The sequence below is a fragment of the Triticum dicoccoides genome, chromosome 3B (assembly GCF_002162155.2).
Source record: "Triticum dicoccoides isolate Atlit2015 ecotype Zavitan chromosome 3B, WEW_v2.0, whole genome shotgun sequence".
Taxonomy (NCBI): Eukaryota; Viridiplantae; Streptophyta; class Magnoliopsida; order Poales; family Poaceae; genus Triticum; species Triticum dicoccoides.
In genome coordinates this window covers 250,607,158-250,619,221 of record NC_041385.1, presented here as the reverse complement: position 1 = coordinate 250,619,221, position 12,064 = coordinate 250,607,158, and the positions used below count along the sequence as shown (strand labels likewise).

At 46.1% G+C, this 12,064-nt stretch overlaps 2 protein-coding genes across 7 annotated transcripts in view; one reads left to right on the top strand and one right to left on the bottom strand.

Moving 5' to 3' along the window:
• The first annotated feature begins 8,298 nt into the window (after nt 1-8,298).
• LOC119275772 (peroxidase 9-like) lies at nt 8,299-10,773 on the top strand. The gene is made up of 4 exons (XM_037556684.1): nt 8,299-8,893; nt 9,094-9,285; nt 9,593-9,758; nt 10,175-10,773. The coding sequence occupies exons 1-4, from the start codon at nt 8,621-8,623 to the stop codon at nt 10,594-10,596; spliced, it is 1,053 nt and encodes a 350-aa protein (XP_037412581.1). The 5' UTR covers nt 8,299-8,620; the 3' UTR covers nt 10,597-10,773.
• Nucleotides 8,750-12,064, bottom strand: part of LOC119275771 — a 38,076-nt gene continuing 34,761 nt past the window's right edge. For 3 of the 6 annotated variants that reach the window (XM_037556683.1, XM_037556678.1, XM_037556682.1), the window contains exons 15-19: nt 11,711-11,777; nt 11,483-11,549; nt 11,332-11,385; nt 10,900-11,067; nt 10,319-10,452 (exon numbers count right to left, since the gene is read on the bottom strand). In XM_037556683.1, coding sequence (XP_037412580.1) covers nt 10,933-11,067; nt 11,332-11,385; nt 11,483-11,549; nt 11,711-11,777 — 323 coding nt within the window. In that variant the 3' untranslated portion in view covers nt 10,319-10,452; nt 10,900-10,932. Of the gene's footprint in view, nt 8,881-10,316; nt 10,453-10,899; nt 11,068-11,331; nt 11,386-11,482; nt 11,550-11,710; nt 11,778-12,064 lie in introns of those variants that run through there. The other 3 variants (XM_037556680.1, XM_037556681.1, XM_037556679.1) reach the window with 3 other exon arrangements.

The following is a 12,064-nucleotide window of genomic DNA, read 5'->3' as shown; positions in this document are numbered from 1 at the left end:
GTTTAGTTCTCCCTTCTCAATCTGATGATCACTTGCTAAATATTTTAAACGACGTGGGTATTTGTTTAGATTCTAGTTTGGGATCTCCTTCGTCTATTCTTGGTATCATTAGGGCGAATGAAATCGCCCAGGCGGATATTGCGAAAGCCAAGGAGGCTAGGGTGGGCTCGGGTGCCCCACTGGTGGTGGCCGGTGGGGACGAGGGGGGAGATGACAGGAGTCATGCTCCCTCTATGGCCTCTAAACGCGGGGTAGGGAAACGCTCAAAACCCTGCGTCGCCCCGAGCAGGTCGAGTCTCCGTATCAAAAACTTGTCGTATAAATGAAGGCATTTTTCTGGAACATTAGAGGTTTCTGCGCTAGGGGGCGCAGAGACCAACTTAAGGACCTAGTTCGATCTGAGAATGTTGATTTTATTGGCCTTGTCGAGACCTTCAAATCTTCCTTTTCTGCTAGCGAATTATCGGCTATTGCTGGGATAGATAGATTCCATTAGAATTTTGTGGCCTCGACTGGTCACTCGGGCGGATTTTTACTTGGTTCCAAAAAAGATACTTTTGATTTCGTGGCTTTTGACCATGGCATTTTTTCGGCTAGCACGGTGGTCTCTATTCGTTCTCTCAACTCCCTGGTGGAAATCTTGGTGGTTTATGGTCCGGCTGACCATGCGATGTCTTATGCTTTTTTGGATGAGCTTAGTATTAAGATTGAATCTTGCCAGCTCCCTCTGTTGATCGGGGGTGATTTTAATTTGCTTCGATTTCCCTCCGACAAGAGTTCTCCTAACTTCTCGTGGCCCTTGGCTGATGCGTTCAATGCCTTCATTAGGGATATGGCTATTCGTGAGATACCTAGGGACTTCAGTTTGATGCTAGTCCTTGGCCGGTACACGTGATCTAACCATCAAACCCCCCCCCCCATCCGCTCAGTCCTTGACAAAGTTTTTGTTTGCCCTAGATGGGACCCTCTATTCCCTCATGCTAGTATTAAGGCCCTTGCCTGTGTTGGCTCCGATCACACACCCCTGATTCTAGATGATGGATCACGCCCTATGGGTGTCCCGAGGTTTCAGTTTGATGCTTCCTGGCTTCAAGTCGGGGGCTTCAATGACTTGGTGGCTCAAAAAAATTTGTCCTTCCTTTCTTTGACTCGTCGGTCTTTTGGCCTGATGGACGACTGGCATCAATGCTCTTATTTTCTGCGTAGATTCCTTAGAGGTTGGTCCAAAAATCATTTTGCTGAGTCAAGGCGTGACAAAGCAAGGCTGGTGGCTCAGATTGGCGTTCTGGACGAACGTGCGGATTTAGCTGGGTTGTCCTCGGATGAATGGCAATCCCGATATGGTTTAGAAGAGGCGTTGTTGGCCATTCATAGGCAGGAGGAAATTTACTGGAAACAACGCGGTACTATCAACTGGACCCTCAAGGGGGACTTGCCCACGGCGTATTTCTTTGCTATTGCTAATGGTAGACGGCGGAGGTGCTTTATGGATAGCCTTATTATTGACGGTGTCAGGACTTCTGACCCCCCGGTGATTATGCGGCATGTGGTCTCTTTCTTCTCGAACCTTCTAGCGGCTAAACCTGAGCTAGGCTTTAAGTTGGCTGCGTCCTTCTGGTCCCCGCGTGATCAACTTTCGAGCGCTGATAATGAAAGCCTTCTAATTCCCCCTTCGGAGGAGGAAATTTTCGAGACGATTCGTTCTGCCAATTATTATGCAGCGTCAGGACTGACGGCTTCTCCATTCCTTTTTTCCGGCAATTTTGGCCTCAACTAAAAGGCCTAATCTTGGCTATTACTCAAGGTTTTTGGCTGGGGACTGTAGACATCTCGAGACTTAACTATGCAGTGCTTACCCTCATCCCTAAAGTCAAAGGCGCTGACTTAATCTCCCAATTTAGGCCTATTGCTCTCATTAACAACTTTGCTAAGATCCCTGCCAAGGGTATGGCTGTTAAAGTGTCCCCGATCGCTCATCGGGTCATTAGCCCTTTCCAATCTGCGTTCATTAAGGGGAGATACATCCTGGACGGGGTGCTTTGCCTCCACGAAATTATCCATGACCTTCGCAGCAAGAACACCAAGGCTCTGGTTCTCAAGCTCGATTTTGAAAAGGCTTATGATTCGGTGAGCTGGAGCTTTCTTCGCCAAGTTTTGTTGGCCAAGGGTTTTGATGGCGCGGTGGTCCACCGCCTGATGCAACTTATCACTGGGGGTCATACGGCGGTGGCTGTCAACGGTCAGACCAGTAATTTCTTCGCGAATGGTAGGGGTTTGAGACAAGGGGATCCGGCATCCCCCCTGCTTTTCAACTTTGTGGCTGATGCTCTCTCCCACATTCTGTCTCGTGCTGCGGCTGCTGGACACATCTCGCCTGTTAGTTCTCATCTCATTCCTAATGGCATCTCTCACTTACAATATGCGGACGACACCATCATTTTGGTTGAGCTTAATGATTATTCCATCACAAATCTGAAATTTCTTCTTCTATGCTTTGAAGCTTTGTCGGGCCTTAAAATCAACTTCTCTAAGAGCGAGGCTATTGTGACTGGGGTATCTGCTGTGGAGGCGCAGCGGGTGGCCCACCTTCTGAATTGCTCTCTCGGGTCTTTTCCTCTTAAATATTTGGGCCTTCCCATTTCCCCTCTTAAACTGTTGGCTAAGGATTTTGCCCCGACTGTGACTAAAGTTGGCAATAGAGTTCTGCCATGGCGAGGTCGGTACAATTCCCAGGCGGGCAAGGTTGCCCTCACCAATTCCTGCCTTTCCTCACTCCCAATGTTTCTTATGGGATTCTATCTGCTGTCCGAAGGGACGCATTCGGGCTTCGATAAGCACAGGGGTGCCTTCTTCTGGAATTCCTCCGATAATAAACGCAAATATAGGATGGTAAAGTGGGATATCATTTGTAGACCCAAGAGCATGGGGGGTCTTGGTATCATAAACACCAGAATCATGAATAAATGCCTTTTGCTAAAATGGTGGTGGAAGATTATGTCCCTCGACGACCGTCCCGCTTGGCTTAATCTCCTAAAAGCGAAATATTTCCCTTCCTCCAGCCCTATGTTCGCTACCGCCTGTGGTGGCTCTCAATTTTGGCGCCAGCTGGTTAGCATCAGGCCGGCTTTCCAGTCCCTTGTGAAGTTCGTTGTCCGTAACGGTAAGTCCACGCGTTTTTGGTTAGACTGGTGGGTTGGGGACACCACGTTGGCGGTGGCCCACCTGACTCTGTTCTCGTTTTGTGCTGATCCCGAGATCTCTATCTTTGAGCTCTCGGCTCAGGGCTGGGTTCTAGATTTTCGACGCTCTCTTTCCCCAGTAGAGTTGGAAGATTGGCATCGACTTATTGCCTGCTTCCCCCTGCTCTCGGAGGAAGAGGACTCCGTGGTTTGGCCCCACTCCTCTTCGGGAAGTTTTTCGGTTAAGTCGGCGTATTCGAAACTTATCGCTGGTACCCGCACGGAAAAGTTTAAGTACATTTGGTCTGCCCGCATCCCTCCCAAGATCAAGATCTTCCTCTGGCAAGCTCACCGTCGCAAACTTCCAGCGGCTGACCAAATTAAGAAGAGGAATGGTACGGGCTCAGACTCCTGCCAGCTCTGCGGTACCCTTGAGAATACTGAGCATATCTTTTTCCAGTGCTCTTTGGCTAAATTTATTTGGAGTTGCATTAGACTTTGGCTTGGGGTTAATTGGAACCCCTCCTCCTTTGGAGATTTGAGGCAGTGCATCAATTCCCTAGTAGGTCGTTCTAAGAGGGTTTTCTTGGTGGGTTGGGCTGCAATTTGTTGGGCGCTCTGGACTACTAGGAACAAGTTCACTATTGAACACATTTTCCCAACTAACCCAGTCAGTTGCTTATTTAAAACCAATGTCTTTTTGCAGCAGTGGAGATCATTGATTAAGGATGGGGATCTAGAGGCTTTCGCCGATATGCTATCCAAAATGAAATCTACGGCTTCTACCCTGCTGCGGCATTCTAGGCAGACTCTTCCTTAGTGGTTTGGTTGTTGGTTTGGAGGCATGCGTGCCATGTTAGGCTGGATGCCTTGTACCTGCACTTCTTATTCGGTTCTGTTAAACTCCTGTGGTTCCTTGGTTGGTTGTGACTCTGCCTGGTGGCTTTATTTATAAAGTCGGGCTATCGCCTTTTATCTAAAAAAAAGATGTTTGCATCACAGTGAGTGCGTGTTATTGATAATTGCTACTATGATATACCCTTTGGGTGTTCATGGTGCAGTGGCCGTGGCCAGGGAAGCAAAGACTCCTCTCTATCATGTCAAAAAAAGTTATTTCTCTTCCTACTGTAGAGTGATCATTGACCTAGAGAGCAGAGAGGTAGCCTGGCCAGTTTGTCCGGTGACGATAACAAAGTTAGCTACTTCTTTTGAGGCAAAAGATTTGCCTCATCTATTAAATAAGGAGAGAATAGAGTTTAGAGTTTTACATAACCCCCTACACACAAGCGGCATGAAAATTACTCGCTCAAAATTACAGTCCCAAGTTTCTTTGCGCCGGCAGAAACCCAACTTTGCTTCTTCAAGAATGGATCTAAGAAGAATAGGTGGTGGAGCAAATTTTTGACGAAACACGCTAGCATTCCGCTCGTTCCAAACGGTCCACGAGATGAGCATGGTGAGGAAGGTCATGGCATGCCAGTTTGGCTGTCTGTTATCGGTTCGTTTGCCCCACCACTCGTTGACGGATTCATCAATATGCCACCCAGAGGTGTTGATGTGAGCTAGCCCAAGTTTCTCGATGATAGATCTCCATAGCCTAAGCGTGTACCGACACTTGAAGAAGAGGTGAGGCCCCGTTTCTTGTTCTCTCTTGCATAGTTGGCAAATGCCACAGTTAGCCCAACCGCGCCTCTCCAACCGATCGGCGGTCCAAATACGGTCTTGTAGAGCTAACCAAGCGAAGAACTTAACCTTTGGGGGGCCCAAGCCTTCCAAACCATGCAGCCCATGGGCGACAGAGTCAAACCAAGGAACTGAGCCTTATACGCGGTGGCCGCCGAGTAGATCCCATCATTCGCGTGCTTCCAAATGATATCATCTTCGGCTTGCCCATCAAGGTGGAAATCATGAACAAGCATCCAAAGAGTGAAGAATTCGTGAATGTGACCAACGATGACAACGGTGCTGGGATTGATTTTGAGAATCCAAGCATTTCCTTTAAGAGCCTCCCGCACCTTCCATTTTTTTCTCCTTGAGGCCTCGAAGATTAACGGTGCAATATCCTTGGGCTTCCGCCCAAGCAGCCAAGGAGAGTCCCAGAACGGCGTCTTAGCGCCATCACCAACAGTGATAGTTGTAGAGGCGTAGAAAAACTCCAGGTCGTCGTCAGTGCAAGGGTTACCAAAACCCACCCAAAGCTTGTGGGGCACCTTCCATTCGTACCACAGCCACCAGAGTCGTAAGGCACGCACAAACTTGTCGGTGTTGAGTACCCCAAGACCCCCATACTCCTTGGGTCTGCAAACCATTTTCCAATTCACTTTGCATTTGGCTCCTGTTGACTTGTCCGTGCCGGACCATAGGAACACCCTCTCCAATTTATTGAGGCTGTTAAGCGTGCTTGGCGGCACGATGAGAGGCATGATTGAGTAGATTGCTTGGGAGGAAATGACCGACTTGACAAGTGTCGTGCGAACGATAGTAGTGATGTTTTGGCCGTCCCATGTGACCAACTTGCCAGCCGCCTTGTCCTCAAGGTATTGGAAGTCCACCTTCCTAAGTTGCCACACGGAGAGTGGCAGACCTAGATACTTCATCGGGAAAGTAGCACGAGATGCCGGCATGCTCTGAAGAATGAGATGATTGCATCGAATTGGCACGATGGAGCTTTTCTGAAAGTTGGTGTTAAGGCCAGTCACGTCCCCAAAACCTCTCAAGATGGACGCAAGGTTGTCGATATCTGTTTTGATAGGAGCACAAAAAACAGCAGCAGCATCCGCATATAGGGAGGTTCTCACCATGGGGCCTCGCCCACGAATCTTGTGAAGAAGGCCTTTCCGGGTTGCCAAATCAAGAATCTTATGGAGCGGATCAATCGCGATGACAAAAAGGAGGGGGAAATGGGGTCACCCTGCCGGAAACCACTACCATGAATAATGGGGCGGCCGGGGATCCCATTCAAGAGAATGCGAGACGAAGACGAGGAAAGCAGTGCGACAATCCAAGCCCGGAACTTGTCCGGGAATCCCATACGCTGGAGGAGATCCAAGATGTATTCCCACTTAATAGAGTCAAAGGCCTTTGTTATGTCCAGCTTGAAGAGCAAAGCAGGGGTCTTGCACTTGTGTAACCGCCTAGCAAAATTCCGAACGCACATGAAGTTATCATGGATACTACGCCTCTTGATGAAGGCACTCTGTGCGTTGGAGACAAGGTCATCCATGAGAGGAGCAAGCCGAAGCGACAAGACCTTGGTAATAATTTTGGCTAGGGCATGAATGAGACTGATAGGTCTATAATCAGAGATGCCTTCCGCACCCTCCTTTTTGGGCAATAGAACAACATTGGCGGAATTCACCCAATGAAGGTTGGAGGTTTGAAGGGAGTCGAAACGCTGGATGACCCTCATGACCGTATGCTTGATGATTCCCCAACACTTCTTGAAGAAGATACCCGTGAAGCCATCTGGACCGGGCGCCTTATCACTAGGCATCTCTTTTATGGACGCCCAAACCTCATCCTCCGTGATGGTGTTACCCAGGTCGCGCAAGTCGTGGGTCTCCACCCCAAGCTCATCCCAGTTGAAGCCTTTGTTGCTACTACCCCCCCTACTCATAACCTCGGAGAAATGGTCATGGATGATCTTCTCTTTTTCCTTGTGCTCAGTCACCCACCCATGCGTGTGTTTAATCCGGTGAATGTGATTCTTCCTTCTTCTGGCATTGATGCAGCGGTGGAAGAATTTTGTGTTTGCATCCCCATGCCTCAAGTTTGCCAACTGAGCATATTGGCTCTTCCTAGTCCTCTCAAGCACCGCCAAACTGATCACCCTCTGCTTGAGCCTCGAGCGTATGTCACGTTCCTCCGGAGAGAGGACCCTCGCCTCCTGCACAATGTCGAGGTGAAGAATCACAGGTAGGGCCGCATGGAGTTGGACCTTCACCTTGGAGAACAGTTTCTTGCTCCACTCAGTAAGCCGGGTCGCGGTTTTTTTGAGCTTGTGGTATAGGACTTGGTACAGCTCTGAGTGCCCGACATGCTCATCCCATGCCTTTTGCACCACCTCGGAGAAGCCAGGCAAAGAAGCCCAGAAGTTTTCGAACTTGAAAGATCTTGGCCTTCTAGGCCTTTTGTCATCCGCAAGCAGGAGGGGGCAATGATCGGAGAGGGAAGATGACAAAGCATGAAGCACATGGGTATTGAAGGCCATATCCCACTCTGCATTACAGAAGGAGGAGTCGAGCTTGCAAAGAGTTGGGTTGTCCCGCTCGTTACTCCAAGTGAAGCGCCTATGCTGTAGGTGAATTTCCTTGAGCTCACAGGCTTGTAGTGCAGCTCGGAAGCTAGTGATCCTGCTCCGGTTAAAATTTCTCTTGTTTTTGTCTCGTGCGCGGTCAATTTGGTTGAAATCCCCAAGGGCCAACCAAGCAATCCCGTTGGGAGGCTTGTGAGAGATGAGCTCGGCCAAAAAAGCATCTTTGCAAGAGTGATATGTTGGCCCATTACCCTTGTGAATTCTTGCTCTTAACTCTCCCAAGAAGCCGCGCCGTCGGAAGCAGGCAGGCAGCCAGTATAACTAGAATTTCCGGCGCGCCCTTTAATGTCGGACACGGCTTGTTTCTTCTACCCCACCCATGTCGTCGTAGCATCGCGTCAATGCAAAGTCCAGGCCCGACCTACCTCAGTTCCTAGCCTCGTCCTGGCTGAGGTGACATGCACGCACATGATAACATTAACAATTTACTACTACTACGTGCTCCTTTGGCATATATTGCCATGCAATTCAATGTCTCCTCAAAATTACTTGATGCGCTTTTCCTTCCACTTGTCCCGTCGACAGTGCTGCAAGGATCATTTGGGCTTTGGAGTAGGTGCAGCCGATACCATCATTTTGCACTTATATTATCAACTGGCATGATTAAATTGGCTAGACTAGGTGGAGCAGATGCGTTAACACTTTGTGTTCCCAACTAAGCAAAACCTCACCCTTAAAGAGAGTACACTAACAGGGCTTTACAACACCATTATGCTGCCCATGCACAAACCATATCCATATAATACTAACGAAACAATTGCCGTCGGTCTCCATTTGGAACCAGACCAATCATAGGAGAAAGTAGGCAATGGTTTAGAGCATGAGATAGTGGAAAATGATCAAGGAACTAAAACAAAAGCTATCTCTAGATCAGGTACACCTGAAGCACATACATGGTTCCTAATCTTACCACATGCAGGTAGTGGAGTGGATGGAACGATGCATGCGGTCCAACTTGAATCACATTACTACGTACTCCCTCCGTTCCAAAATAGATGACTCAACTTTGTACTAACTTTAGTATAAAGTTGGGTCATCTATTTTGGAACGGAGGGAGTACTAGCTAGTTCTATAAAATGGAAGCAGTGTGCAAGAACCAAATCACAGAAGCATTGCATCAAAGCTCATGGGTTCATCATCCAAGAGATGCCTCGGCGCGATCCTCGTTGCATCTTTCTACTTCTCAACCTCCCTTGCCTTCTTCCCTGCTCACCATGAGGGTGAGAGTGCCCATCCAGTTGAGCACGGTCCAAAGCCGGGTCTTTCTCCACATTTCTACAGATCCACATGCCCGCAAGCTGATGAGATTGTGGTCTCCGTCCTGAAGAAGGCGATTGCCAAGGAACCGCGCATCGCCGCGTCCCTTCTCAGGCTCCTTTTCCATGACTGCTTTGTTCAGGTGATTGTTATTATTATTATTAAGCTCAGCTCAAATGCACATCAACTAGTAAACAACAATCCTACAACCACAAAATTCACCATAAGTTTGAATTGTGCATTTCCTTAATAACCCGGAACACCATGATTTCAGCTACTACAACCAGTCATAACTGGTTCAACTACTATAGATAAGAAGAAAATATTTTCGTCGAATTTCAGGGGTGCGATGCGTCCGTTCTGCTGGATGACAGCAAGGCAGTTGCAAGCGAGAAGAACGCTCTTCCCAACAAGAAGTCTATTAGAGGATTTGAAGTCATAGATGAGATTAAAGCTGCACTGGAAGAAGCATGCCCACACACAGTCTCTTGTGCTGACACTATTGCCCTAGCTGCCAGAGGTTCAACAGTATTGGTAAGTATCTGCTTTTTCCATATTATATAAACCTGTGCTCATTTTCTAAAGAAATAATATAAACCTTTGCTAGATTGCTTCTGTAGTGAGGGGAAATAGAGAATTTCTCAAAGGAACTACTTTATGTTATCGTATTTAAGAGGAACAGAAGACCAAAAACTAATGATGTATAGTGGGGGGGAACAGAGAATTTCTCAAAGGAACTACTTTAGGTTATCGTATTTAAGAGGAATAGAAGACTGAAAACTACTGATGTCCTCAATTAAATATGTGGTTGTGATGTTGTTACACATATTTGATATGACAGAGTGGTGGGCCATACTGGGAACTCCCGCTGGGAAGGAGGGATTCAAAGACAGCATATATGAAGCTAGCAAATAAGAACCTGCCTCCACCCAATGCAACACTGCATCGTCTTGTAAAATTCTTCGGAAGGCAAGGACTGGATAAAACGGACCTTGTAGCACTATCAGGTATATCACCTTTTCAATGTTCGAAGTACACATTTGACGTAAAGTCGTAAAACAAAAAGGTTTGTTAGGGGAGTCAAATAGCCTAGAAATGGCACGGTTGTACACTGACGTCCTGTCATAAACTTAAGCTTGAAATAACAGTAAGAAGAAAAAAACATGTAGTGGATAAACAAAAGTGCATGAAGTTGTAAGTAATGTATCTGCTGGAAAGAGATGACTGGAACAACATAACAGTAATAAATGGTTTTAGATCATAATCATATTACGTGTTCCAGTTAGATCATCGTTATAGGCCTTGAAACCAGCAGCGCAATTTCATATTTAATACCACGAATGTAGTTGTTACCACTGGCCAAGTACTGGGTCAGCATATTCTCCTATCAATTACACATTCTACCTTACTTGCATTCCCACAGGTAGCCACACCATCGGAATGGCCAGATGTGTTAGTTTCAAACAACGGCTCTACAATCAGCATCGAGATAACAAACCGGACATGACATTGGAGAAAAGGTTCTATCACAAACTGGCATCAATCTGCCCACGCACTGGAGGTGATAACAACATCAGCCCACTAGACTTTGCCAGCCCTCCGAAATTTGACAACAGCTATTACAAGTTGATAGTGGAGGGAAGAGGTCTTCTTAATTCAGATCAGGTTTTGTGGACCGGAAAGGACCCAGAAATAGCACACCTGGTCAAAAGTTACGCAGAAAATGAGTCCTTGTTCTTTGAACACTACGTGAACTCGATAATCAAGATGGGGAACACAAATCCCCTCTTGGGTTCTGACGGAGAAATCCGTATGAACTGCCGCAGGGTCAATCATGTCCGCTAGTCAATAAGTTCGATGGGTTCATTTGCTTGTGATTTCCACGGTTTGTCATTTAAATGTCATCCTGCTAATGTTCGGTGACTGACATAGTTTGAAATGTGGCCTCAGATTGATTTTTCATTCAGAAATGTAATTTTATTCCTTTCAATGAAAGATATCTCATCTTCTTTTGCTCTGAAACATTTGGTTTCTTTCAATGGAAGATGCAAAGAAGAAAACTCGGAGAGCTGATTTCAGATGCAGTTACGTATATACGAGAAAAAGATATTAAATAAAGACCAAGTAGAATGAGTACAAAGTGCAAACCTACAAGACAAATTCCACAAGACTAAGTATGGCTCATATTGTCCCATATCTTCCATCATTTGTTCTCTGTGCTGCTGGTGTGGTAACAGAAGTGTTCTCCCACGATGCTTGGCTTGAATGATTTCCACTAGGATCACCTGCTCTCAAGTAGCCTCTTGGTCTTCCAACCTGATGAATGATTATTAGGTTATGAAGTACTCCCTTTGTTCACAAATATATAAGATGGTCTAACCTTTCTGTGAATCGGATGTATATAGACACGTATTAGTGTGTTAGTTCACTCATTTTCAGTCTGTATGTAGTCCACATTGAAATATCCGAAACATCTTATATTTGTGAACGGAGGGAGTAGTAGTTAAGCATAAACTAGCACGATCGTCAATGATTTGGTCAGGAAATAACATGGCTCAGAATTCAAATTGAAGTACTTACAACATCAAGAAAGGCAGACACGGTAGTCATCCCAGGCAGTGCATGTAAGCCATCCTGAAATTGGTTCAGATGTGCCATGTTTTCAAGCGAGCTTCCAATATGGCGATGTCAATAGCCAAACAAAAAGTTTAATGAAGTTCGAAAATAAAACCTGATGCTCCACACGGCTTTTGTAGATGAATCCCCCACAACAAAGTAGGCTCGAAAAGACAATGAATCTGCACACAAAGAGCACGCAAGTCAGAACTGTAAACACACAATGAGGAGCAACACATGGACAAGTAGCAACAACACAGCAATGATGGCAATAATATAAGAGAAAATCATGATAGAGTTGACGTTACCATAAATAAACTTCTAAAGTTTAAGAAACACGTACATGCAAGAAATAATTCCAAATGTTGCCCACCCTCTCATAGAATCACTCTCTCTTTCTTGTGTGTAACCTACACAGACAATGGATATTACAAAAAAAACTTAGTCTGAAATTTACAGGATCACAAAAACTAACCTAAAATATTATACATCACATGTACAAAAGCAGAAGAATAATAAATTATTAAAACAGTAAAACTGCTGTGACATATGAATATTTTTCCTTATATAAGACTACTTGCAGTAGCTATTCATATGTTCCCAATAATGCAAATTACCACACGTATCATTAACATGTCGTTCTGTTCTATTATAATCCCAATTTACAATGTTGCCATTTTACAGGTAAATTAACGAA

What these genes read in the sequence shown, in the direction of transcription:
- LOC119275772 (XM_037556684.1), top strand. Translation starts at nt 8,621, where the DNA reads ATGGGTTCATCATCCAAGAGATGCCTCGGCGCGATCCTCGTTGCATCT. An exon ending in CCAGAGGTTCAACAGTATTG is followed by an intron (nt 9,286 to 9,592) that starts GTAAGTATCTGC and finishes TTGATATGACAG; the next exon opens with AGTGGTGGGCCATACTGGGA. An exon ending in GGACCTTGTAGCACTATCAG is followed by an intron (nt 9,759 to 10,174) that starts GTATATCACCTT and finishes GCATTCCCACAG; the next exon opens with GTAGCCACACCATCGGAATG.